The 27,449-nt window shown below is 42.9% G+C and overlaps 1 protein-coding gene across 2 annotated transcripts in view; it reads left to right on the top strand.

Moving 5' to 3' along the window:
• Positions 1-27,449, top strand: part of LOC111228466 (metabotropic glutamate receptor 3-like) — a 39,293-nt gene that overhangs the window by 7,575 nt on the left and 4,269 nt on the right. For both annotated transcript variants that reach the window (XM_022754354.1, XM_022754353.1), the window contains 11 exons: positions 3,050-3,109; positions 8,995-9,555; positions 10,783-10,926; positions 14,038-14,307; positions 14,765-15,386; positions 22,200-22,442; positions 22,563-22,752; positions 23,812-24,121; positions 24,230-24,423; positions 24,682-24,814; positions 26,685-26,862. In XM_022754354.1, the coding sequence (XP_022610075.1) occupies positions 9,238-9,555; positions 10,783-10,926; positions 14,038-14,307; positions 14,765-15,386; positions 22,200-22,442; positions 22,563-22,752; positions 23,812-24,121; positions 24,230-24,423; positions 24,682-24,814; positions 26,685-26,862 (2,602 nt within the window). In that variant the 5' untranslated portion in view covers positions 3,050-3,109; positions 8,995-9,237. The remainder of the gene's footprint in view (positions 1-3,049; positions 3,110-8,994; positions 9,556-10,782; positions 10,927-14,037; positions 14,308-14,764; positions 15,387-22,199; positions 22,443-22,562; positions 22,753-23,811; positions 24,122-24,229; positions 24,424-24,681; positions 24,815-26,684; positions 26,863-27,449) is intronic.

Below are 27,449 nucleotides of genomic sequence, written 5' to 3'. Positions count from 1 at the left end.
ATCAAAAAGTTAGTACATCATTTAAACTCTGATGACTGCAGTAATTGGTTTTCCGCACATGACCACCTAACCTGAAACGACTAAAACCAACCAACATTATTTCTACCTAAAAGTCTTGTGTCTCTGTCCAAACCAATTATATTTATTCTTTTGAGTTATACTGTGGTCAATACTCTCCATTACTCTCCACCTGTCCATTGTGACGCTCTGTACAACTCATGTATCGACTGCAGTGAAGACAGACTGGCAGGGTGTGAACATGAATTAAGTAGGATGCAGCAGCGCTCGTGCCATGGCGAGGTTGACTGATGCTCCACGATGACTCCCAGGGTCATTACATGACAGTTAAGTTGATAGATGCCATCCACAGAGGGGTAATTCTCCTTCTGACAGGCCCGCCGCCCTCCACAGTGATGAAATGCGGATCTGATGAATGCTTTCACACATTTTCCCAACCCTTGTCTGCTTTTAGGCTGAACAGTCGTTTTTAATCAGGCCATGTCAGATGAGTTGTGGACCACCAAAACTCGGGAAAAAACACAAAGTAAAGATGAAGACAGAGACACCTGCTTGAAACTCAATGGGAAGACATGGTTGATACATCTACGGCCTCAACTAACAGTTATTTGTATAATGCTGGAGATTAATCAATCAATTATTATTACGTTTTGGTTTGTAAAATCCCCGAAAAACATTTAAAAAGATATCTATCACAGTTTCTAAGTGCCCAAGGTGAAGCCCTGTTTTGTGGAACCAACAGTCCTAAACCCAAACATATTCAATTTAGAACGATATAAAACAGAGAAAAGCACAAAATCCACATATTTGAGATGCTGGAACCAGCGGTTGTTTGGCGTTTTGTCTTGATGAATGACTTAAATGAATGAATGAAAATAACATTTTATCTAAATTTAGGATTCATGGGGGGTCTCGGTGGCTCACCAGGTAGAGCGAGTACTTAGGCTCAGTCCTTACCACAGTGGCTCAGGTTTGAATCCAGCCCTGGTGCTTTACTGCATGTCATCTCCTCTCTCTCTCCCACCTTTCCTGTCCCTCTCTCACTGTCTCAATCACAATAAAGGCAAAAAACTGCCCCCAAAAAACTTCAACATTATTGATTCGTTTCAATTTTAGCAGTTTCAGAGTTAACTGATAGTCCTTGTGTTCCAAACCATTTTTTGTAGGTCTCACTGCTGTAAAATCTACTGTGTAAAATAGTCCACAATGCTGAGCACTTCACTGTAGACTTTGTGCGGTACTCAAAGGTTAAAAGCTCTTTTAGTGGAGAATCCCTTTGGAGTACCCACTGCACATGAGAGCACAGTTTAGACTGTGTGGCCCTGAGGCTCACCACTACTTGTATGGGTTAATCCAATTTTTATTATAAATGTACTTCTTTAACTAATGTACTGTATACTGTACTGGAACTGTAGTTCTGTTTGTTAAGTAAAGATCAATGGTTGTCCGGTTTAATCTTTTCAATGTCAGCTGTCTTTAAGGTCCAGGAAATCCATTTCTATGTTTCTAACATGATGCGGCCTTTAACCTTTGAACTTAACACAGGTCACGGAATGGAGTGATTAATCAATACAGGAACAGGCCGTTTTCTATCTGACTGTGTGAACGAAACATCAATAGTCATCTGAGATCAGAGGAGCCAATTATTGATTATGATTGGTAAGAGGTTATAGACTGGGGTTTAAGCCAAGTTTGCCATCGTCACCTGACACAAATACACCATCATCAGAAGTTTTCACTTGATTGGTTGCATGGTTGCTCCGACATTATCTAATCAAATTTAAATCCCAGTAATTTTTTTCTGCTTTCAATGAATGGACAGAATCTACAGTTCTTTTTTTATTGTTATATCATATGTTTGCTTTAAAAGGACAGAGGGATGTGCATCATGTCTTGCTGGTTGTGTTTTTTGATATCTTTCTGTCCTATTTATGGATCATCAGTCTTTCCTGCCTAAAACGCACCTCGTAAATAATTAATGGTCAGAGCCCATTGCACCCGTTAGACTGTCAGAAGTCTGTGACGCCGTGTTTAAACACACATACACCCACGTACACATGCACACGCACATAATTGTTATGTGGGGGTCAGAAGAGAAGTACATTTTTCACACGTTTTGAATGCCGTCTTTCACAATTCATGTGCCTTCAGTTCACATTCCCAGTTGCGCTGTTCTTATTTGGCCTTAATCTGCAGAATAGAGGGGGAAAAGTGAGAGGAACACACAAAGCAATTGGTTGAATTAACTTATAAACCTCTGACAGCGTGCATGTGTAAGGGGTCTGTTATTCTGTAAAAGCAAAGCTTCTGACAGCCCACCTCCCATCTCTCTTTTGCTACATAAAAACAAAAAAAAATATGAAAGAACACACACACATGCACATACAGTGTCTCCCCATGCTGTGAGAGTCACATCACTGATGCAGCTGTGCTTCTGTGAGGTGCACAATAGACAGATAAACAAGCGCCCACATGAACACACACACAGATGAGAGAAAACACAGAAACACACACACACACAGGGCTGTGTTGTGGGGCTATCTCTCCTCTCAGTGTACTGCGGTCCATCGACCCTGCATGGCTGCTCTCAGCTGGATACGTGTCATCCACAGCAGCCCTGCCTGTTAGGGGAAGAGCGAGGGTTGTGGAGGGTGTAAGGGAGGTGGAAATAAATGGGGAGAGTGGGGGACCAGCAAGGAGAGGGTGGGAGAGAGAGAGAGGAGGGGCAGAGGAAAAGGATGCAGGGGTGATGCCATGGAGGAAACAGAGGATGAAACACGAGAAGCAAAAAGAGGAGTGTGGTGGTGCGTGTGCAGCCTACTCACTGACTTCAGAGTTGCGCAGGGTCAGAGGTGAAATGGGGTTGTCTGTCAGATGTTACACTGCATCATAGCTCCCAGGGAGACGGGTCAGTAGTCAGCCTCCTCCTCTATCTGATCCTCTCTCCTCCTCTTCTATTGACAGTCAGGTTGTTTTCTGGCTCTTGTTTACTCACCTCATGTACACTATGTCCCCCATTTCTCTTTAATAGGTGTCTGTGGTGATGTTGCCATGTGCCAGCTGCCATCTGCTCCCATCCTTCTTTATTCAGGTAAGACATTTATTTCCTACACATGTGATAATTAAATATATACTGTATGTAAATGTAATGTTCTTTCTTACTGAAATTTCAGGAAGGATAAACAAGGGAATACTTTGACATTTTGATTTCAATGTCAAAAGTTAGAGCAGATTGATACCACTCTCTAGCAGCTGGTTAACTTAGCTTAATATACAGTAAAGATTGGTAAACAACAGCTAGCTTGGCTCTGTCCAAAGGTAACCAAATCCGCACAAGATCATTCAAAACCAAAGCGTAAAAGCAAAGTTTTACAGGAGGGGTTTTGTGCTGGAATGTTTCATGGCCTGAAGCAGTGACTTCCTGTGGTCTGGTTTGGACTCAAAGAAGTCACTGAGGTCACTGCACCGGGCCAAGAAAGAGTCTGGCACATACCCCCCACAACCTGTCCTTTTTACATGTTGGTGTTTGTTTGGATTAAACTAACAAGATATAATGCTTCAATTATAGGTTGCTAGTAGCCTAATTTCTATTACTGACAGAGCCAAGCTGCTGTTTCCACCTGTTTCCAGTCTTCGTGATAAGCTAAGCTAACTGGATGCTGGCTTCAGCTTCATATTTAACAGATAGATGGGAGTGGTATCAATTCTTTCATCTAACTCTCAGCAAAAAAGCAAACAAACTTACTTCCCAAAAATTGAAGTATTTCTTTAAAGGACTAAACTGCATTTGCATGATTTACAAATCACATACAGCGTTTACTCCCTCAAGTTCATTTCACACTACAGTATGGGTAATTCAGATTTGCCATAGCTGTCAGCAGAGACTTTTTTATCACATATACAGCAGACTATACAGACAATATTTTGGGGTACATTTCACTACACTGAGTGGAAATGTTTTCATTTATGAATGAGATCATTGAAGAACGATGATATTGATGATCAAGCAAATACTGGCCACAGCATGATATTCAGTAAGTAGACCATAGGCACCACGCAGCACAAATAAAAAGCTATTCACCACTGTGGTTGGCAAACTGACACCTTTAAATGCAAGAGGATTTTTGAATTTCGCATTATCCTTTTACGGTGTCTATGGTTGTCTGGGTTTGATTTCATGACTGCAGAGCTCGTGAATGTGATGGTGTTTGTAAGCTTAATCTCAAATCTTGGATGCTAGAGCTTCTCACCTATTTTAATGCTTCGGACTGAAATTCCAGGCGATGATAATGTTACCTTGACAGACAGAAAGTCTCTGCATGCTGATTTCCATATACCATGAACTGACATGATCTGTAGCTGGTGGCTGCCTGAAAGGAGAGAAAAATGCATTCATCAGGCCGATGTAAGCTGTGGCATGCTTTGGAGAATCAACAGTAGTTTACTTGCTTTATAATAATGAGGCCCTAACATGCATAAATACTATGAGCTTTAAAATGTGTGCAGTATGTTCTTAACCCAAGAACAATGTCCTGTCCTTGGCAATATTTTTAGTAATAAAGCGAGAAGGGACAAAAAGTGAAATGTTTTCTGTTTCACAGTGTGTGCTTTGCTTGCACAGTTGCTCTTGAGACAGGAAGCTGGGTTTGGGCACTTTCCAAGAGGTTATAATGAAGCAAACATTCATTTTCAGTGGACACCATGAGAACAGTGTAGAAATGCTGGGAGATATTATTTGGCACATTTTTGGGAAATTGACTTCAAGAGCTGCCAATTGCATTAAAGCATACTGTCAAAGTAAGGCATTCAGCAAAACTGTTGTTAGAGTCTCTGCTCCGTAAATATACAGTTTTATATTCCACACCACACACATCCATGAGTATGTGCTCGTACACAAATGCACACACACACACACAGACACATCTCCAACCTTGTTGTAGTGCTGTCCTCAAAAGTGAGCTCATTACAAAGTTCCCCTTTGTGTTATTTTCAAAGTGGCCTCTAATAATGATGTAAGTTTGTTTAAAGAGTTCATTTCCAGGTCCTCCAGCTATTTCAGTGGAAGACTGGAAATCATTTAAAAGGGATCTACTTTTTTTTTCTTTTCTTTCCAAGCATAAACACACATACGTACTAGGGACACACACATATCGAGCATGTGTGACAGCTTAGGGAATAGATATAAATCTTTCATAGACACCATCAACGTACTTCCCCAAAAACAGACATTAAGTTAAATTATATGTCCATCAAATGAATGTCAGGTAGTCTCCTGTGGGAGTTTTACAGCGAACCGCTTCTTGAAGTAAACTCAAGGGGGACAAGAGTGACTTTAAAGGACTATATTAGGGAACGTTGTGCAAATTGTACTTGTGGTTCATAGGGTGCGTTGGTACTCCAGTTCTTCCAATAATAATAATTTATTATGCATTTATCGTATATCCTGATTCTCCTGATTCAGATCTCTTTTGGTTGAGAGAGAGAGGAGCTAAGACATAGAAATAGTCTGCTTTTAGGTCAACCCCTCAGAGAAGCAGAGGTGTACGTTTGTGCATGTGTGTGGAGCTTGATCGTGTATGTCTGTCTGAGTGTGTGTGTGCATGTGGGTGTTTGTCTGGGTGTGTGTGTTTGTCTGTACGTGTGTGTCATATTACAGAGCAGAGTGGTAAAGGTATGGCAGCCGCCTGCAGAAAAATCTGAGCTGCCTGCATCTAAGAGAAGCTTTCATCCTCCTACCTGCCCACCAAAGATGGGAGGCACGCACACACACACACATACACACTCTTTCTCTCTCTCTCTCTCTCTCTCTCTCTTCCACACACACAAGCCAGGGTTTAGGCCGGAGATGCCAGCAATCAACAGAAATTTCACTACAAGCCAGATCCTTGGTCTAGATTGATCTTCATAGTCAAAACGTCAACCTCCAGCTTCTGTCTTATCTCTCCGGAGGACTGAAGAAAGTGCAAGGGAGACATGAGAGAATTTATAAGAAGAAAGCTATTTCCTACTTAGGGCTTTTACAGAGTTTGCATTAGCTAGACAGTTTAAAAGATATAAACACATAAAGAAACGGAAACTAGAGTTGGAATAGGTTATATATTATCTCTTACAGATGATAAAAAAAGTTGTGGAAGTTGTGAGAAAAGAAAGGTCAAAACAGCAATGCAGCAAGGGCTGGGATAGACTGACTTTAATATGCCATTCCACCAAACATACATATACATCTGGATATCTCATTTGAATAAGAAATAAGAAAAGAAGTGCGCTTTAAAGCATGCTGTATAATGCACCATTATAGACCAAGAGAGACCGATCATTGTAATTGGATGTCAGCCAGGTGGAAGTTCAATCTGGACAGTTTGGCCACATTTTGAAGAAGCACAATCAAGATAGTGGCAACGCTTTATTAAAACCAGCTTTAAATGAAAAGGCCCATGATGATAATGTCATTATCCAGATATCCAGATACGGACTGCATGTTAATACAGGGTGGAAATGAGGTATCATTTATTTCTTTATGGTTTGTTTGATAGGGACAGATACAATATACATACAATTAAAACTGAACAGCTATCTGATGCAAGTATAATAGTGTTTATGAAGGGCTTTTGTGAAAATAAGAGGTAAAGTGAGTACAGCAGTAAGATTCAATAAAATACAGAATTAGTGTTAACCTAGCTACAGTAAACTAGAATAATGAGGTAAAAATGAGGTAAAGTGAACACACCAAAATAAAATAAAATAAACATTTAGTAGTAACAAAGGTACAAAAAAAATTAGACATGAGTTCAGGTTTGTTGCTAAATCAACCAGGATTTGGTAGCTCTCTTGAAAGTTGTGACGTTTGCAATGAATTTGAAGTGATCAGGAAGCGAATTCCAGGACTTTGCTCCTTTGACAGACAAAGCTGTCTGAGCAAAAGCTGTTTTGCAGAATGAAATTTTACAGTTGCCACTTAAAGCTGTTCTGGTGGATCTGCTGCAGCTCTGGAGTCTCTCGCAAGGCTGAGGAGCCAGTTCATTTAATCATTCAAACACAAGCTTTACATAATGAAAATCAATAAAGTTTGTAAAACTTAAATGTTGTACTTAAAATGTGGCAATGATGATACCGCATTTGCTTTTCTCCAAGATTTTCGATGCCCGATTCTAAAGGCACTCATGGATTTGATTACTGACTGTTTGGCCTGGGAACAGGAAATTAAAGCATATAGGACATGTGTGAAAGTATCATTGAATGAGGAACAACAAAGCACAGTCAAATGTCAAGCAATTATTATGATATCTTATCATTTTTGCATCACTCAGACACTCCAATAAAATGACTGACTGTAAATATAGTGCACAAAGGAGTTATTTCACTTGAGTGTTCAAATGATACAAAAATGACGATGAGAAGTAAGTGTCAAAAAACTCAAATTACTGATCACTACTGAATGTGGATTATTTAGAGAATAGCGAATGAATGAACAGGGGAGTGATATGGACACAGACTACAGTCTACAGCCATGCTTGCAGCTCTGTGAGGCTTTACTTGTGATAGTGATGCTAACACAGGTTAAGCCACTATCATAGTTGTTCACCATCTTAGTTTAGCATGTCACCATACTAACGCTTGATAATAAGCACTAGTTTTGCAGGTATGTAAATCAAAGTACTGGACAAACAGAAATTTTGACCTGATGGCGCTGCTGGATGAGAAGTCTGAGGATAAATTTATTACGATTCACCTCGAGAGAGACATGAATATCTGTACCAAACTTCATGGCTATCCATCCAATAGCTCTCGAGACATTTCACTCGGAACCATTAATGGCAACCTCATGGTGGTGTTAGAGGAAAAGTCAGGGGACCACCAGAGTCATTATGATTCATCCCCTGGAAACCATGTATATCTGTGCCAAAAGTCATGACAATCCATCCATTAGTTGTCGAGATATTTCAGCCTGGATGAAAGTGGAGGACCGACCAACCGACAGGCTAACGTTGCCATCCTAAAGGACTTGCCACTCAAAAGCTCACCCGACAATTTACCCTGACCCCACCTCTTCCCGCTGTCCCAGCAAGTATCTAAAGCTTAAACAGCAGCATCACCTCCCTTGACCTGGGACACGCCATGTTTGTTTACAAGTTCTCTAGCTGTGTTGTCTACTGAAATATTTTAGACGGTCTCTGACAGTAGCAGAGGTGGAGTGTGTTAGTGAACGAAACAGTCAAAACACAGAGTGATAGCTTTAATTGAGTTGTAAGCTATGATAAGCAACATCAGCTGTTGTTGGCCTCATTGTTGTCAGTTAGCTTCTTTCATGGTAAAATGCATTCAGTCCTCACACTGTAATTATGCAGGCGAGAGGGGGAGCAATAAATCTGATAATACACACACACACAGGCGCGCGCGTGCACACACACACACATACACACATACTTACGGGTATAAACTCATGGACGAGCAGAGAATTGTTGGAACAGAGATCAGATTAGAGAAGCTTTTCTGATCTGTGGCATGAGAAGTCTGGGCTCATGTATCAACCAGCCATCTAAGCTGGCTAATCCTGATACAACCAGGGGCAAACACACACACACACACACACACACACGCACGCGCGCACACACACACACACACACACACACACACACACACACACACACACACACACACACACACACTTTCAAGAAGAAAGTTTACAGGGTGATGTAAGGGAGGGGGATGTTGGAGAAGAGTGGGGTACAATCTCCAAACAGTTCCATATCCCTTTTAGTCATGGCCTGGCTTTGGCTGTGAAGTGGAAACGACTTTGAGCCCTTGTTAACAGTGTCCCAAAACTCCAATAAAGGTCTACTTTGCTGTCTTTATACTTTATAGTAACACTTGGAAAAGTATTTCATCGTGCAGCCTCTGACAGCTTTGTGATTTGTTCTGTGACATGTGTGTCTGAGTTATGTCTCCATCCTCTCCTCCTCTCCTCTCTCCAAGCAGGACTGATGTCCAGATGGTGTGCCCCTCCATGTGCGGTCCAATTCAGCTCTCCCTGACCGTTTCATGGGCCACGAACCCACCCAAGCATCCACGGCCACTTGACTCAACCCCAGCACGCACTGTACGCCTCACCCTTAACCCCTCACCCCTGACCTTCACCCTCAACCCCTCACCTCCCTCTGTTTCACTCTCTGTCAAGCCTCTCCTCACATTTTGACAATCCTAAACTTCCCTGAGCCCAACATGGTGGCCTGCGTTCCCGCTCTAGTCTTGGTCATGATGTGTCGGGGCGTCTTGCTCTCTGTCGGAGACCCACCTCAGTCCCGCCGAGAGATCCGCATTGAGGGCGACCTGGTGCTCGGCGGCTTGTTCCCTGTGCATGAAAAAGGTGCTGGGATGGAGGAGTGTGGCCGTGTGAACGAGGACAGAGGGATCCAGAGGCTGGAGGCCATGCTGTTCGCTATAGACAGAATCAATAAGGACAGTACTTTGCTGCCCGGGGTCTCCCTTGGTGTCCACATCCTGGACACCTGCTCCAGAGACACCTATGCACTGGAGCAGGTGCGTGAGTATGAACACTGTACACAAACTGTGTTTGTTTCTCAATCAGAGATGATTCTGAGATGCTTTTTTCATCTTATGTTTCTGCTGCCTGCCATCCACTTAAATCACTGTTCACATAATGTGTGTAGAGTGTAATCTTAGATATGTAAATCCACATCATTTTAGCTTTCATTTGCACAAGATGATGTTTACTTTAAAACTCAAATATGGCTTATGGAAACATAAATGCCCAAGATATATTGTTCATACTTTACCAAATTACAACAAACCACTTGGATAGCTAGTTATGTGTATATAATTATAGCTCAGTTAGAGCATTTATTCTCTGAGCGGCTCCCCTATTTTTGTGTTGTAGAGCGCTCAGTTGTATCTGCATTTACCTGTGAATGCTGATACAACCTTTTAGACACAGCACAGCTCAGATACAGTTTGTTTAATTAGCTGTTTGTTCTCTTGTGCTGCCGGGCGACTTGAGCTTTTGCTACATTTTATATTTAAAAAGTTGCTCTGCAGAGTAAGTAACTTGTGGTGTCAGAAGTAAAAAAGTGCAATGTTTCCATTTTAAATCAAGTAAAACTATAAGGTCTCATTAAAGCATAATATTCAAGTAAAGTAAATATACCTTGAAATTCTATTGTATCCACTCCGAGTGAAGGATTTTGCCTCAAATGGTGATGAGAAATAGAAATTGAGGCTATTAGGGATGAGAGAAATGAGCCGGATATAAGAAGAAAAAAAAAAAAGACGACACTTTCCCCTCAGGGATTGCTATCTTCAAAAAGATGATTGTATTTTATTGCTGAGATACTTAGAGATGATGCATCTAGTGATCTTATAAAATGAGCTCCTTGACTGAGTGTATAAACCCTGATTCTTGCCGGTAGAATTCCCGAAATAGGTTGCAGGTTCATTGGCTGTTTGTCCACAAACCGGAAGTATGTTATAATGTGCCTCACAATTAATTTGCAAGTTGGACCCTGTACTGAAAGCATTTAAGAAACCCTAGTCTAAAGCGATACACTTTTATTGTCCCTTCAAGAAGATAGAAACTCTGCATTATAAAAAAAACCCAAAAAACTATCAATCAGTCTTTAAGTTGCATATTTCTTACAAAGAACATAATCCAAAGGCTGATTAAGAATACATAGATGATATAGACCATATGCTACACAGTACGGTGCACAGCATTTGATATAAAATATCTATGGGCTTGTGCTTGTCTAGGCTCTGGAGTTTGTAAGAGCCTCCCTTACCAAGGTGGACGACACAGAGTTCATCTGTCCAGACGGATCTTACGCTCTGCAGGACGACAGCCCGCTCGCAATCGCTGGAGTCATAGGAGGATCCTTCAGCAGCGTCTCCATACAGGTAACACACACACACACACACACATACGCACGCACGCACGCACACACACACACACACACACACACAGGTAGTGTGATAGTCACACAAACATATTTCACCTTCTTTGTCTACTTTTCACTTCCTCGGTTGCTTTCTTCTACTCTTTCCCTGACCAAGAGTGCAAAGGCTGACTTCCAGTGACATGGAAGTGCCAGTGTGTCGAGTATATGTGACTGCATGTGAATGTGTGTTTTGTGTGTGTGTGTGTGTGTGTGTGTGTGTGTGTGTGTGTGTGTGTGTGTGTGTGTGTGTGTGTGTGTGTGTGTGCTTGTTTCTTAGAATCAAGTTCCATTGGTGTGTTCGTGTGTGTGCCACCAGCTCTTGTAGCACTTGTCACAGAGCTGGGTAATTTGCATAGTTTAGCATAAAACCTCCTTCTCCCTTACTCCTCTGTGACTGCACAAAAGCCTCCTCCTATCAGTCCTTAAATCCCTAATCTCTGCAACTGTCTCTCTGTCTTTCTTTCTCACCCTCTCTTCTTCTCTCTCTCCCATTTTATGTTTTTCTCTCTTTTCTTTTTCAGTCCCTTAAATCGCTGCTCTCTTCCTTCTCATCACTGCCTACTTTCCTTTTTTCTCCTTCTTTATATGCATTCAGAGGCGTCCCTCCCGGCTATTTGGGGAGAGCTCAGTGTATGCTGGCCTCAGCCCCCTTCTTCTTCTCCTCCTCCTTCCTGGGGCAGCCATTGTTAACACATCTGCTCTGTTTCTCGTCTTTCATCAAACATAATTATCCCTTGTTTTCTTGCAGCTCGTTCTTGTTGCTCTTTGTTGCCGTTGCTGTTGTTTTTACCTGCCTTTTCTGAGGGCAGCGATGTTTGCGAGACCCGAACTGTGCTCTGCTTTCTGATCTATTGCCAGTGAAGCTAATCCAGCTACTCCTTCATGCCTCTCCACTTGGCCAGCCTGTCTGTTGCTTTTAAATGAAGTAATAGGGAATTATTTTATGTTTAACCATGCACAACTAAACTCCAATGCCTTGAAGGCATTTACATAGCAGGCATCATTCCTCCCCTCCATTCGTACATGTGTGTGTGTGTGTGTGTGTGTGTGTCTCTGTGTGTGTGTGTGCGTGTGTGTGACTTGCATTCCAAGCAGAAAACACACAGCACCCCTCCACTGCACCAATTTTTTCCTCCTTCCCTTTCATTTTTTTTTCTTTACTCGTCTCTCATATTCAGCCCGTTCCTACAGTACATCTCCCTTCCCGCTCTCAAAGGAAAGGAGCAGCTTTCACTAACAGAGTAAACTCCCTGTGTCCCTACAGACAGGCCTCTTAGCTAGCTGTGGCCATTGTTCAGTGGCAGGTAATGGAGCAATGCAGTTACATTCTGCAGCGTGACCTTCCCTGACATTTAAGTCAACTGCCATTTTAAAACCATAAAACCTGCCCAAAATACTATAAGCAGCCCATGTGAGTGTGTGTGTGTGTGTGTCAGTACAGGTGTTTGCGTACGTGTCGACCTGTCCTCATGCACATCAGCATATGTATGTGTGTGTTTTCTAATCTTTTACATTATTAGTCTAATGAGATTCTGACATGTTGTCAAAACAGCTCATCAACTGAGCTGTGAATGAAATATAGAAAAGCCCAGAGTGATGCGCTCTAAAAGGATTAAACTGAGGCAAGAACAGAATGGCTGTGTAGTTTGTGTTTATTTGCGTACGTGCGCATGTTTGATTGTGTATGTTTACATGTCTTTGTGCGCATGAGTATGTGTAGCAATTGTATTTCCACTGTTTGTGTTGGCATCTGTGACTAAAATTCTAATGAAGCGAACGTGACCAAACCCCAATCAACAGTAAAAGGGAATATTATATGGACATCAGTAGACCCCAGATGATGTCCATCACTAATGCATGAGTCAGTGATTTATTGAACTTCTGTGTGTGTGTGTTTGTGTGTGTGTGTGTGTGCGCGTGTGTGTTATCTTGTATTTCTCCATAGGCGTATATTCCTACACTTGCTGCATTGTCTTTTATCTTTAAATAATCACGTTATGCATGAAGCCTTTCCTATCAGCAGCAACCTTCTAAATATGTTCTAAATTTTTCTTGGATGAAGAAAGAAAATAGATTTATTAAAGGATCATTCCAGTTATTTTTGTGCATCTTATTTCCAAGCTTTTGTCAATGTGCCAATCATTTTTGATCAAACTTACATTCCTTATTTGACTGAAGAGCTTGACACACATGGAGATCTGTTCTCCAATACACTAACTGTAACACTAACCCTGCACATCTTTTACACATCATTTTTTACGCAGGCACTTTCCAGTGTGTTGTGCTACAAATGAGCAATTTTCAGATTCTGCTTTTACCCCATTGGACCATATTAGAAACAGGATATCCCAACAAACTGAAACACTATTTGTTCTATTTATTTTACTCACCCACGATGTGTTCAGGAGCATCGGAGAGATGTATTCTATCAAAAATATATTATCATTTACTTTAATTTCACAACTTCATTGTGCTGAATCCCCAATATTGATCAAATATTTATCTCATCAGTTGAAAAATGTGAATCTCATCAGTGGCATGGAGTAGATCTTCCTAGGTCTTCCTGTGTAGTACATAAAAAATTTTAGTTTTTTTTTTAAATGTTTTTGTTTTTGAGTTGCTTCATCACTTGTTCTGAGTATCCTTCAGTTTCCCACACCTTTCCTTTTTTCTTTCAGGTGCTTCATTAACTGCCATAAAGTAAATGGCTCTGTTGCTGCCACCTCTCAGTTCAAATCAAACTCAAGCTACATGAAGTCAAAAGGACTAATTTCAAATGAAATGATGGGAATTATCCCAGGTTTTATGGAGAATGTTGCAGAGAATGGTGTCAGTCTCTCTGACTTAAGTGTATGTCTCTTTTCTGTAATTATAAATTGTAGAAAAGCGTTTATTCTGAAACAAAATCATGAGTAAAATATTACCTTATCATTTCATGTCTTTGTGTACTAGACAAACAGAAGCAGAAACATAGTTGTCAGTCAATAAAAGTTTAGTTCCTGTGATTCATCAGAAAGTTGTCATAGTTAAATTTTTTAAAACTACTTTTTTTCTGTATCTCTCCCCTCAGGTTGCAAACCTACTAAGGCTCTTCCAGATCCCTCAGATAAGCTATGCGTCGACGAGTGCGAAGCTCAGCGATAAAACCCGCTATGATTACTTTGCCCGCACGGTGCCCCCTGACTTCTATCAGGCCAAAGCCATGGCCGAGATCCTCCGGTTCTTCAACTGGACATACGTGTCCACCGTGGCATCGGAGGGTGATTATGGTGAAACTGGTATAGAGGCCTTCGAGCAAGAGGCGCGCATGAGGAACATCTGTATCGCCACTTCAGAGAAGGTGGGGCATGCATTAGAATTCAATAACATTTGAGTTTATTCCTGTGGCCCAGTCTGCATTAATATAAGCAACCATTGCTCAAAGTCAAATACCAAAAAGACAAAATTTTAATCTGCAGTGTCACACTGATATATGGCCCGAAGCTGCACCAGTAACAATGAACAGGGTGCAAAATTTGTGAGCTTATAAAAGTTTGTCTCCGTGTCTTATCTTGTCTTGCACACAAATGGGGTTTATATTACATTGTTGTTATCAGTTGTGAGCCAGAAAATGAAAGCTTATCTCCAAGAACTCATTCTGGGTACTTTCACAGTCACATTTTTCATCTCATTTGCTACACATGTTGATGTGAGACTGAATGATACTGATAAATAGTTTCAAATAAGGACCTTAAACTTATTTGGGAGTAGAAGGAGCATTACATCTGTTATTACCTCAATGTCCTCTTTCTGTCCAGGTGGGGCGTTCTAATGCTAAGAAGTCCTATGAAGCTGTGATCCGTCAGCTCCTCCAGAAGCCGAATGCTCGTGTGGCCGTCCTCTTCCTGCGCAGTGACGATGCCAGAGAGCTGCTGGCAGCTGCTGCCAGGCTTAACACCTCCTTCATCTGGGTTGCCAGCGATGGCTGGGGTGCACAGGAAAGCATTGTCAAGGGAAATGAGGTCACCGCTGAAGGAGCCATCACACTTGAGCTGGCAGCCAATCCCGTGCCAGAATTCAACCGCTACTTCCTCAGCTTGAACCCGGTCAAAAACCATCGTAATCCCTGGTACAGGGAATTCTGGGAGCAGCGGTTCCAGTGCTCCTTAGGTGGTGGAGGAACAGGAGGAGGTGGAGCTGTTGGACTGGGAGAGACAGCTCTCCTCCCACCGTGTGACAAGGACTTGTCAATGGACAAGAGTAACTTTGAACCAGAGTCAAAGATCATGTTTGTGGTGAATGCGGTGTACGCCATGGCTCATGCCCTTCATCATATGCAACGGAGTCTGTGCTTCAACACCACCAAGCTGTGCGACAGCATGAAGGCCTTGGACGGGCGCAGACTCTACAGGGATTACATCCTTAATGTCAGCTTCACAGGTAAGACAGCTAGACCGTGGTGAAGAGAGTGAAGAGTGCTAGATAAGGTGTTCAAGTTGGATGAAGAGGGAAACGAAGTGAATGTTGGCGAGGAAGTTGAGGAGGAAGGGGGAAGGATAGACAAGAAATAGACAGGAATGTGAGGAGCGCTGCGCCTAGTTAACAGTCCTCTCATGAACAGCACAGGGATGTTGTCCTTCTCCTCAGCAAAAGCAGCCAAGCCACAGAACATAAAAAGTACTGAGACAAATCCGCTTAATTGCTATGTATTGTCAGAGCCAGCCTGCCATTGACACCTATTACCCATGCGTAATTGATACGATACTACAAAGTTGCTTTGAGGAAAGAGAGCTTCAGTTAATCCGTCAGCCATATTTTTCTCTCTTGCACTAATGAGATTGTGTGTGTTATAATAGCTCCTATAGCAGGCTGCCTGTCTGTCTGTCAGTCTCTGTAGAATTGGGAGAGAAGAGACAGAGGATTGGCTTGACTGACAGATGGCGTACAAAGGAAGCGTTATAAATAAACTGCTGTGTCTCGGGGACTGACACAGGTTTAGAGGTGCTTATTCCTCCACCAACCGTGACCAGGAGCAGACATCAAAACAGCCAGACAAACAGCACTAACACGGCAGCTTTGCCACAGGACGCTGGGGAGAGAGAGCAGCAGGGATGCATGGAGGACGAAAGAATGGCATCACATACGGAGGGAGGGGGAAGGAAGCTAACAGATAAGACTGACAGGCAGACTAAAGTGAGAAAAGAGAGTTTGGGGTAAGGTAAAAGGGAGTAAGACAGAAAAAGAGATAGGGAGGGAAGGAGGGAAGAAACAAGGGAGCACTGAGGCAATGCCGGAGTGGGACCGCGTGCGTCAGCAGAAGAAGAGGATTCTCTTTGAAATTCCCCATCTTCATTTCTGCTACAAATCAAAGGACTCGGAGCATTTCAGTCTGAGAGGAGGCAGACAGAAAGAAGGAAAGAGAGAGGAAGAGTGTGAGTAAGATAGAGAGGGAGAAAGAGAGAGTGAGAGGATGTAGCCAAGGCGATTGCAGTCGCAGCCTCCGGTTGGCAGAGTTGATAACCACTCCCTTATAGGATGCATACAGAGAGGGACAGGATAGATATGCAGATTTACACAAAGTTAAAAAATGCTGTGGAATAAGTTGGACAGGAGAGGAGAGGAGAAGAGAGGAGGTGTAACTTCCCCACATCTCTATATATGATCATCTTCCTCCCTTACATTCCCCTCTCCCACTCTCCCTCCCTTGTTTTCACTACTGATGTATGTCCATGAGGCGCATGTCTTTATTCTGCAGTACTGAAAGGCAACAAGCCAGTACAAGGATCTCGACTTGTATGCAGCTCAGTGTCAGTGATGACAGTGACGGCATGGCAAACAGCTGTATCAGTTAAAGAAAAAAAAGACTCTGCCTTGATAAGACTATGAGGAAGCTGAAGGTGGCGGTACAGTTAAACTGGGAACTGTGGCAGCGTTTGTTGTAGCCCTGAATGACTCACTCTCACAGCCGTACATATACATCTTTCCATCTACAGTATGGAAGGAAGGAGCTGAGGTGAGTTGAGGTTGAATGTGGGGTATAAATACTGCAGCATCACCATCCGCAGTGCTCTCAGTCTGAACTGTAGCAAACGGAAAACCAACACTGTTCGGCGCTCTCTATCTCACTCCCATCTCCTTCCCTCACACACACACACACACACAAACACACGCATGTTTATTAGAAGTTTGATCTCGCTCATATCTTCATGCCTCCCAATACACTGAATTACTCTCCCCTCTCCTTCACTTTACATTCACAACACAGCAGGCTGTCTTTAGCTGCGATGGGGCTGTTTTGTTATGTGTTACTGACAGCGTATGTGGTGCACTGAGGCAGTATGTTGTGTGGTTAGGAGAGTGTTTTCAAATGCCGCTCTCTTCATCTAGCCCCATCTCGCTAGTTGCTATGGTAATGAAGCCGACACTATTGTCCATTGTTGAAGTGATCTGGTAGATCGCGGGAACCGCTCTCAACCAACTAGTAACAGACACAGGGGCGCATTTGTGCATTTTTATAGGGCTTTGCTACATACTTCGAACATTAGACACACAGGTTCGTACGCACAAGAGACATGTACACAAACTCGTGCAAAACAGTCAGTTTTTTTTTTTTTTTTTTTTTTTTTTTTTTTTACAAAGAGCCAGCTTGAAATGCTTGTTTCTTTACCAGCATGAAATTGCAGACACCCCCGACCCACACTCTTCTCAAAGCCATCATTCAACTCCCACCCACCCACCTCCCCGTTCTGCAGCAAACAGATCAGTATATACACACATGCACGCAGTCTTCTGTTCAAATAGTGGTGATAGATGTGATATTCCCCCTTCTCTGTGCTGTGTGTGTGTGTGTGTGTGTGTGTGTGTGTGTGTGTGCGTGCGTGCGTGCGTGCGTGCGTGTGTGATATGTCTGTGTTAGCAGAGGCGGTGTGCCTTCAGGGCCATATTGAGCAGAGAGCTTACTGCAACGTTTAGATGCTAGAGAACAACCTTCACTCCTTCTCTCCCTCATTTTCTCTTCACCCTCTTCCTCTGTCTCTCCGTCTCTGTCACTCTCTCCTTCTGTCTCTCTTACTCTCAGGCTTCATCACTCTATCTTTCTATATCTCTCCTTTCTCTTTCTCACGCAGAAAGTGTCCTACTCTCTCTACATTCAAAAACAGCACATCCCACTCAGACTCCACAAGGTTGCTCTCCTGCCTCCACCGCCTCTCTCCGTCGGTTTGTTCCTCCACTCCTTCACTTTGCTCATCTGTCCATCCATCCTTCACCTTTTCTCTATTGATTCCGCCACCTAAAGGCTTTTCCTCCGTCCACCTATATCTCTGCTGCCGTCACGTCAGTTCCTTGCTTTTCTCTTTTGCTATCTACTCTCTTTTTTTTCTAGTATTCTTCTCCCTCCTCTCCCTTGTCACTTCCCTCCTTTCTTTGCCCTTATCTTGTCTCCTGGCTCATCCTCCTTCCCAGCACCTCTTGCTTTTGGCCTGCCGTTTCATTCTTTGTCTCCTCTATCTCACCACCTTTCTTTCAGTCAAGCCTCAGCCCTCCGCTGCTGCACCTTTTCTCCTACACATTTCCCTCCTTGTTCTAGACTTCCTTCCTTCCACCCTATCAGTCCTCTATTCCCCTGTGGCCTGTTGCTCCGTGGCCCAGGCAGCGTCGCGGTCCCCAGGGACCGAATGTACAGGGAGAACAAATATAGTTAATGTAATCTGTCTGTGTGTTATGTTTGTGACATACGAGTGCATCCCTGTGTCCATATCTATACATGCTCAGGTGCGTGTGTGTGTGTGTGTGTGTGTGTGTGTGTGTGTTTGTGTGTGTGTGTGTGTGTGTTTCCCTTCACTTCCTGTTTTGTCTTTGTAGGGCACAGATGTCTAAGGTCATTTACCCTATGGAAGAAAAGAGGGACAACAAATATTGGTCTCACCATTAACAGCGCAGGGCCAATCTATATATTTTACCTGTATTTTGTATATGTTACCTGTATTTTACAGGTGTGTTTATGCATCAGCCTTGATGCACTATTCACTTAATCAAGATTAAATCCTGGTGAATTGATGCTTGGAAATATAATTCTCAATTCCCTAGCCAACAACTCAACAGCTTTTGAATTTTCAGTCACACACTCACAGAAAGGAAAGGTTTCCCATCTCCCTATGAGTCTATATGCCTCTCTCTCTCCCCACTTTTAGATTACTTATTCCTACTTATTCCTCCCAAGCCCCTTTGCCTCCTCTCTCTCTCTCTCCCCGCCTTTAATACCCACAATCCCCCTTGGGCTTCGCTTTAGCCCGACATGGCCGAGAACATAATTAATTTCTCAGCTTCTGAATGAAAAGCCTGTTTTCACCATGCTTCTAATTAAGCTGGAATAAAAAGGTGTTTCTCAAGTTTGTGGGAATGCTCAAGCGTTTCACAAAAAAGGAGGGATCTGGTTAGGCTCAGCAGTTTGTCTCACCTAACTTTATTTGTTTTTTTGTTGTTGTTGTTTTTCAGCTCTTTTGTTGCACTCACAAAGATGATGCAGATACTGGATTTTCAATGCAACCAAATCTTTCAGTGTGTACAAAGAACACTTGTCTAAACATGTCAATTTATCAATTCAAATGATCCATTGCCTAACATGGATGATTTCGGGCAGAATGTCACTGAGATGGCGTGGTCCACCTTTGAGTGCTGACGACACGTCGCAGGCACATGATGTCGCTCAGACCTGTGGGCAGTGCTGAGAGCTGAGCCCGCTGTGAGTCTCAGTTGGAAAGGACTGGGTACGCGTGAAGTGTAGTATGGATGAGATGACACAGAATCATCAATCATCACTGTTTTAGGGCTAACGTTGAGTTACAGTACGTGGTAAGACACTGCAGGAAACCCTGATCCGCTGTTAGGAAGCAGTCACCGCATTCAATTCTTCAAATGATCAAATTGGTTCAGTAAATGGTTCATCAAAGTTACATCACGCATAAACGTGTTGTAGAAATGTAACTGAGGGACAAACTTCACTTGTCTATTGTGCATCTGCCAAAATTTAAAGGCTTTTTAGCCACACATGGCTTTATAAATGGCAGTGTCTGTCTGTCCGTCTGTCTGTCCACCATTTTGGCTCAAACTGAAAAATATAATCAACTATTGGATGGATAGCCTTGAAATTTGGTAAAGATATACACCAGACTTTTAAATGTACCCCAGGACCGTGTCGAGGGGAGAGAGTGGCGTCCGTCAGTCAAGGACCTGGGCTGCGTGTCTCAGCTCTCTGCAGTCACCAGAGGAGTCTTGGTGGCCTTCGCCAGCTCTAACTTGCAGCCTCATACACTTTCCTGATAAGCTGCTCTGTCATGTCAGCAAGGTCGCTGATGTTGGTTGCGGGACGGAATCACGAGTCCTCTGAGTCTATCGCTCTCTGAATGTGATCTGTTAGCAGGAAGTCAAGGACAATACAGCGACCTCAAATGGGTCTGTAGGCTAATGCCGTTATCTCTTTAGTCTGTATTACACGTAATTACCACATACAGCTAATTAGGCTTCAGCACACATCTAAGGTCCTAATAAGGTGCAGTTATGATAATTAGCTAGTGGCAAAGTGTTTCTGTGAGTGTGTATGGCTGTCTAAGAGGAGGAGGCCCGGCTTGTCTTATTGCTCTGTGTTATTAGCAGACTTTATTATCTGCCAACTTGCAGTATAATGGATTCATATCTCTTCTTCGCCAAAGATATTATCAGCATCTTCTTATTGAAATCATTTTCATTTAGCTGTCACCTAGACATTTAGCCCCAAATTCCATAGAAGATTTGACACTTAGAATTTCCTGTGACAGAGGGAGAGAGAAGAAAGATAAAGGGTTGTGCTGTCTCTGTGATTTATGGATTTCATAAACCCTAACCCCTTCTGCTGTCATCTGACACACCATTCTTCTCTGAACACACTGAGCTTTCACAACAATAGCACAGCTTTAGCCCTTGTCAGTGTTGCATGGGCGTACACACACATTCATATACACACACCGCTAACAGCAGGGTCAGAGCTTTGGTTCTGTCAGCACAGCCTCCCACAGCGCTCAGAGCAATACCTTAACCATCACACTGTAAAGTAAAACCTAATGGAGCTTCCACACAGACGTGTGTCTGCGCGCACATCCCCACACATACATACACACTATTCAGCCCAACAGCTTATTCGCAATCTGTATTCTGATTCATTCCACTGATCCCAAGCTGTATGTTTGGAGAAAGAATTTGACCCGTGATTTCTTCAGTTATCCAATGACACAGAGATATGAGGAAGGCAGCACTGTACCATCAATGCTGCTGTTCACTGAAGACCAAGAGCCTTGTTATACATTGAAGAGTGATGCTTTATAAACCCAGCGTACGCTGCACTATCCCCAGCCACATCATCATTTGACAGGGGAGGCAGCAGCATATAACACACAGTCCTGTGCAGTGTGTCAGCAGCACAGGGTTGATTGCTCTGCTGTAAGGACAGAAGTGGCACTGTAGGAGTGACATCCACTTTGTCTGAGTCAAAACGACCAAGTGTCAGCACTGTCAGGTCCAACGCTGCATGCAGCGCATCAGAAAGTTACTTTTTTTTCCAACTCCGTATCTGCTTTTTTCCTTGTTTTTAGGTTGTTGCTTTTTTTATGGTTTCAGCATCCTGCCAATTTTACAATCTCTTCTGTTCCCACATCCTCAGGGTAGATGGTAATCCTTTCATAACAACTTGTATACAAACCAATTTGGCAGTTTCAGCAGTGTACTTCCCTCACATAAGAGACCCAGAGGCTAATTCTATCAATGTGTGGGTAGCTATAGCACTGCCCAGGGATTCAGTCCTCTGCCTTCATGCCTGTATGACTTTATGGGCAGTTTGTTAATGATGCATTTGGTAATAAACTTTGTCAGATCTGAATTTAGAGCACCATTTGTGTCCCTATGTGACCTTAGGGAAGGATGGGAGGCCATTGATACACACGGACATCACCAAGCATACCAGGCATTTATAGCCTCTTAGCAAATACTTTTGTAACTGACTGATCTTCATGAAAACACTATTGTAATGCCCTTCACTGTCTGTCCTGGACTCCTAAGGCTTGACTGACCATGGCTTATTGTCTCTGTCCTCACCGCTGCTTTTAAGAGGCATCAATGAGACATCAATGGGATGATTGTTTGTGATTGTTTAGCTTTAATCTCCTTTTTCCACTCGTCCTATGTCTTTCTTTTCCATTCTTTGTATCTTCTCACCCCCTCCAGCCCCTTTCTCTCCACCGGGCAGTGAGACAGCAGTGAAGTTTGATTCCCAGGGGGACGGCATGGGCCGATACAACATCTTCAGCTACCAGCGCTCTGGCGATCGTTACGGTTATGTGCCAGTAGGTGAATGGGCAGAGAGTCTGAGTCTGAGCAGTGATCTGATCCACTGGCCCAGAGAAGTGGTGCCCACCTCGCAGTGCAGTGACCCCTGTGAACGTAATGAGATGAAGAAAATGCAGGCAGGTAGGAGACAGAATTTCAACAATGTTCTTTTTTGTTATTGCGACATACCATGCCAAGCAGCAGCGCCTTTTGAAAAATCTCAGACTGTCACACTCTGCTGTTCATATCCCTGTTTCCCAGGTGAATACTGCTGCTGGATCTGTACAGCCTGTGAGCCTCATGAATACCTGGCTGATGAGTTCACCTGCTCGCCCTGTGCTCCTGGCCAGTGGCCCACTGACGACCTGACATCCTGTTATGACCTCCCTGAGGACTATATTATGTGGGAAGATGCCTGGGCCATTGGTCCAATTACTATCGCCTGTGTAGGGTGAGTGATAAGAGCTGTCAACATGATGTCAATTTCCGACTGGTCCTGAGAGGTCTAAGTGTGTTTATATGTTGTGTGCTGGGATGGCTTAAGGCAGTGGCAGTCAAACTTTTTCAGCCATGCCCCCCATCAGAAGCTGATAAAAGTTGAAGAAGAACCACTGAGTCCTCCCCTGAATAGTGATTATCCAATCATAGATTAGCCATTATAGATTAACCATAATGGCAGGCCTGTCAAGCTTTGGATTTTCCATGTGCTAAGAGCAATATGCATTTAAAGAGCTTGGAGAGAGACATTTTTCTAGTTCTTCAAAAACCAAAAACACAAGAGCAGAACTGTAAAGAATGGATTAAAAAGTGTAATGTATTTGCTCAAACATAAGCTGCAATTGACAGCATGCCCAGCTAACTTGCTGAAGTAATGCTCTGTTATTGTCAGTAGTAAAGCTAGCAAAGTATTACTTTCATACATTCAAGGCCAAAAAGTGCATTATTTTATGTTCATTTGCAGCTTTAGAGGTTACATTAAATAAAACCAGCACCTCCTCTGTGCAGTATTTCACTATATGGAAGCTGATCCTGGATGCTATCAGAGTTTAGGGTGACATTAACAGCTCTGTTCTGTCTCTTATTGGATTTTGGGGGAGTTTACACTCCAGCAAACCCAGCCAATGTCACCCAAAATAACATTATGTTTGTCAAACACATCAGGTAGCTCTCATCCTAAAAGGTTAAACAGGAGTCTCATTTTTCCTCATCATACTCACAATAGTAGAACTATCTAGCTGTACACTGCGATATATGATACAATACTGCTTCTTTATTATCAACTTGTGAGGATAGCTGATACTTAGCAAATAAAGCTAACATCAGCTTATTGTTGCCAATAATATGCGCTATGTCAGGAATGAAAGTTTAGCAACAGTAACTAAGGATAGACGGACTTAGCAAACAGTCAATGTAGTACACGTTATAGTAACATCTAATAAGTCCCTTTCGAAAGTGTGACTTCATGAAACTGCTTGTCTAGCTTGCTGCAAAACTTCCCTCCTGTCCCCAGGTTCATGTGCACCGGCCTGGTGTTCTGGGTGTTTATCCGACACAACAACACACCGCTGGTGAAAGCTTCAGGCAGGGAGCTATGTTACATTCTCCTCTTGGGAGTCTTCATGTCCTACGCGATGACTTTCCTCTTCTTAGCCAAACCCTCCCCTGCCATCTGTGCCCTGCGGCGCCTCGGCCTAGGTACTTCCTTTGCTGTCTGCTACTCCGCCCTCCTCACCAAAACCAACAGAATCGCCAGGATTTTCAGTGGCGTGAAAGACGGAGCGGGTGCAGCGAGGCCACGCTTCATTAGCCCATCCTCTCAGGTGAGCGATTGCAGCATAATGTCCATCCATCTGTGTCAGTCAGATGGACGCCTGGACAGACAGACAGTGGATCTTGATGACCTTACCATTCTCTTCTGTCTTTTTCAGGTGTTCATCTGTCTGAGTCTAATCTCCGTCCAGTTAGTGATGGTGTCAGTGTGGCTGCTGCTGGAGGTTCCCGGGACACGGCGCTTCACGTTGCCAGAGCGACGGCAGACTGTCATCCTCAAGTGTAATGTACGGGACTCCAGCATGCTGCTGTCACTGGGATATGACGTGCTCCTGGTCATCCTGTGTACTGTGTAAGTGTTTTACGGCTGGTTCAATTTGCCGTGAACATTAAGTGAAAGGTTTTATCTGAAGTGCTTTGTTTTCTCCAGCATTGACACGTTGTTCACTGCGTTTTGATGCCATGTTAGATTTCTATAAAAAAAGAAATTGCAAGTTGGTTTTTCAATTCCAGAAGTTTTATTTTTGTGGCAACACATTGCACAATGTTAGGTGTCAGTGTTTTTCCAGATGGTATCTGTCTAATCAGAAACATGATTCTCTCCTTGTAGGTATGCCTTCAAGACCAGGAAGTGCCCAGAGAACTTCAATGAGGCCAAGTTCATTGGATTCACCATGTACACCACCTGTATAATTTGGCTGGCCTTTCTTCCCATCTTTTATGTTACATCAAGTGACTACAGGGTATCTTGAACACACGCACAACACAAAGACTTGTTTCTGTGTTTTAGGATGTTTTCATACCTGCGCTGTTTAGTCCAGTTAAATTGGACTCTGGTTAGTTCTCCCCTCTTGGTGCGATTTGTTTGGGCAGGTATAAACACAGTAATGGCATGCGGATGAAGACCAAGACAACCGCACAGAGATCCGCTCTCAAATGAACTCACAAGCAGTTTGTTTGTGGAAATTGTGGAAAAGGGGGGAACAAACTATTGGTGTGAAAATGCCCTCACATTTCATTGACCCCAACCAGGTAAATGTAACCCTAATCCTAAAGGAAAGGTTTGGCAGCTGTATTTGTTTGTTGACAGTTAAATGAGAAGATATGAAGCTGCTGGCAGCAGCCAGCTAACCTAGTTTGGCATAAAAACTGGAAAGTGGGGTAAACAGCTAGCCTGGCTCTGTCCAAAGATGAGAAAATCCCCTTACCAGCACCAGCTCACTAATAAAGAATAATTATCTATGTCCATTCTAAATATCTATTATTATAACAAACATGAGGCTGGTATCAATTTTCTCATCTAACTCTTAGCAATAAAGCCAATACATGTAGTCTTTGTTGAACGACTCCCTTATCCACAAAATTCCCTATAATGTGACTGTGTGAGCAGTGTTTTTGTCTCCTGAACATTGATTAGTAAAAGCACACAGATCACGAAACTGTGAGTACACAGGTGGAGTGGCAACTAAAAACAATTTCTAATCCTGCTGGCAAATGTCCCAGCTCTGCAGTACTGGGCTGACAAACAGACAGGCTCCGTCAAACTGCTGACACATGTTCAGATTTAACAGCAAAGGGGAGTGAGTGTTCACCTGATCCATACAAATCTTAAGCGTACACACACTCACCTTAAGCACACACTTCCACAAACACACACACATTCACACACACACACAGAGCACTTTATCAAAGGGCATAAGAGAAGAGTGCTGATGCCAGGGCTGCTCATTTGATCCCCCACCCCACCGCACCCACACCCACTCTCCCCTCTCTCTCTCTCTCTCTCTCTCTCTTTCTCTCTCTCTCTCTGGAAATAAGCATTTCCTTGGCCTTGTAATCTGACTTTAAGATTAGTCAGGTAGAAGCATAACATCACCAGCATGGACAACCACCCACTCACACACACATAAGCATTTTTACATACACAGAGGAGATGTTGACGGGACGATTACTAATGTGCGTCTCTGTACAATGTACTGTGATTTGCCGTTGCCTTTATACAACTCCGTAACCATCTCAAACACTTAACCGCCACACAAAGCTAGGCACAGCAATTATTATGAGAACCTGAAAGGGACATACAGCACACACCTCTGCAGGCCTGCAATCAAAAATTAAGGAAAGCATAAGATTGTATTTATCATTGATTTCATACAATAAATCACAGAGAATGGAGTTAAAGCACTGAGATACTGTTAAGTTTGGCCTCTGTGGTCTCTGTTGATTAAGTCTTTTATCGATCCATCCTGTAATTGTTATCCTCTAGACTGTTGCAACGTAACAAAGTCTGCAAATAAATAGTTACCCTCTCACTTTACAGGCCTCATTGGCTCTGTGTACAGATAGAGATTGGTTAATTACTTGAGACATTTTTGTGCTCTGTGTTTATCTACTGTTTATCAAACTGTCTCTAATTTATTAGTGTTTTATTTTCTGTGAAGCACTTTGTGATACTCATTCAAAAAGTGCCTTTGAAAAATGTTCATTATTATAGATTATTATCATCAAATTAGCTCTTAATGGCAATTACTTTGTTCTACATTAGCATAAGATTTATCCATCAAAGTCTGGCGACGAGTTACTGTTGCCTCTTCCCCCTTCTTTCCTCTGCAGGTTCAGACCACGACTATGTGTATCTCAGTCAGCCTGAGCGGCTTCGTGGTGCTGGGCTGTATGTTTGCGCCTAAGGTCCATATAATCATGTTCCAGCCCCAGAAGAATGTGACCAGCCACAGGCTTAACCTGAATCGCTTCAGTGTCAGCGGGGCAGCCACCACATACGCATCTCATGGTAAGTTACATGCAATTACCTGATTTTTTTAAAGAGACAGGGGTTTAGAGCATCCCTCTCTTGCCGTTTTTTTTTTTTTTTTTTAGTATGCCTCTGTCAAAATTCAATACCCAGCAAAGCAGACAGCCCTCTGTTTCACTACAGGGAAAACAAAATCTTGAATTATAACGTCTCTAGGGGTTTGTGTTCTGTATTTTTCTGTATTTTGTTCCTATAGAAAAGACACAGAACAGTTTCAAAAAAGTCTGATGAGTCTAATGCTATGACCCAACCCAGCAAGGTCTCCAAATATCGACCACTGTTAGTCCAACGGTGCGACCTTTAATGCATAGCAAGTTCACGGATGAACTAGTTACTAGTTAAACTACAAACTACAAACTAGTTAAACTACAAACAGTGGCATCCTCCTGACAGAGCTGTAGCAATGAGCAGTACACTGAGATACCAGGGAAGAGGAATGCCGCTGAGAAGTGAACAAGTACAACAACATATTTCAAGACAAAAACAAAAAAAATATCTCAGCACACATTACACCCCAAACTAAATGTACAACTACAGTACCTTATTTGCTTCAATGAAAAGATCAA

Source organism: Seriola dumerili, unplaced genomic scaffold (assembly GCF_002260705.1).
Source record: "Seriola dumerili isolate Sdu_G_001 unplaced genomic scaffold, Sdu_1.0 BDQW01000219.1, whole genome shotgun sequence".
Taxonomy (NCBI): Eukaryota; Metazoa; Chordata; class Actinopteri; order Carangiformes; family Carangidae; genus Seriola; species Seriola dumerili.
Note: the sequence above shows the minus strand (reverse complement) of the source record. Positions and strands in the feature narration are given on the sequence as shown.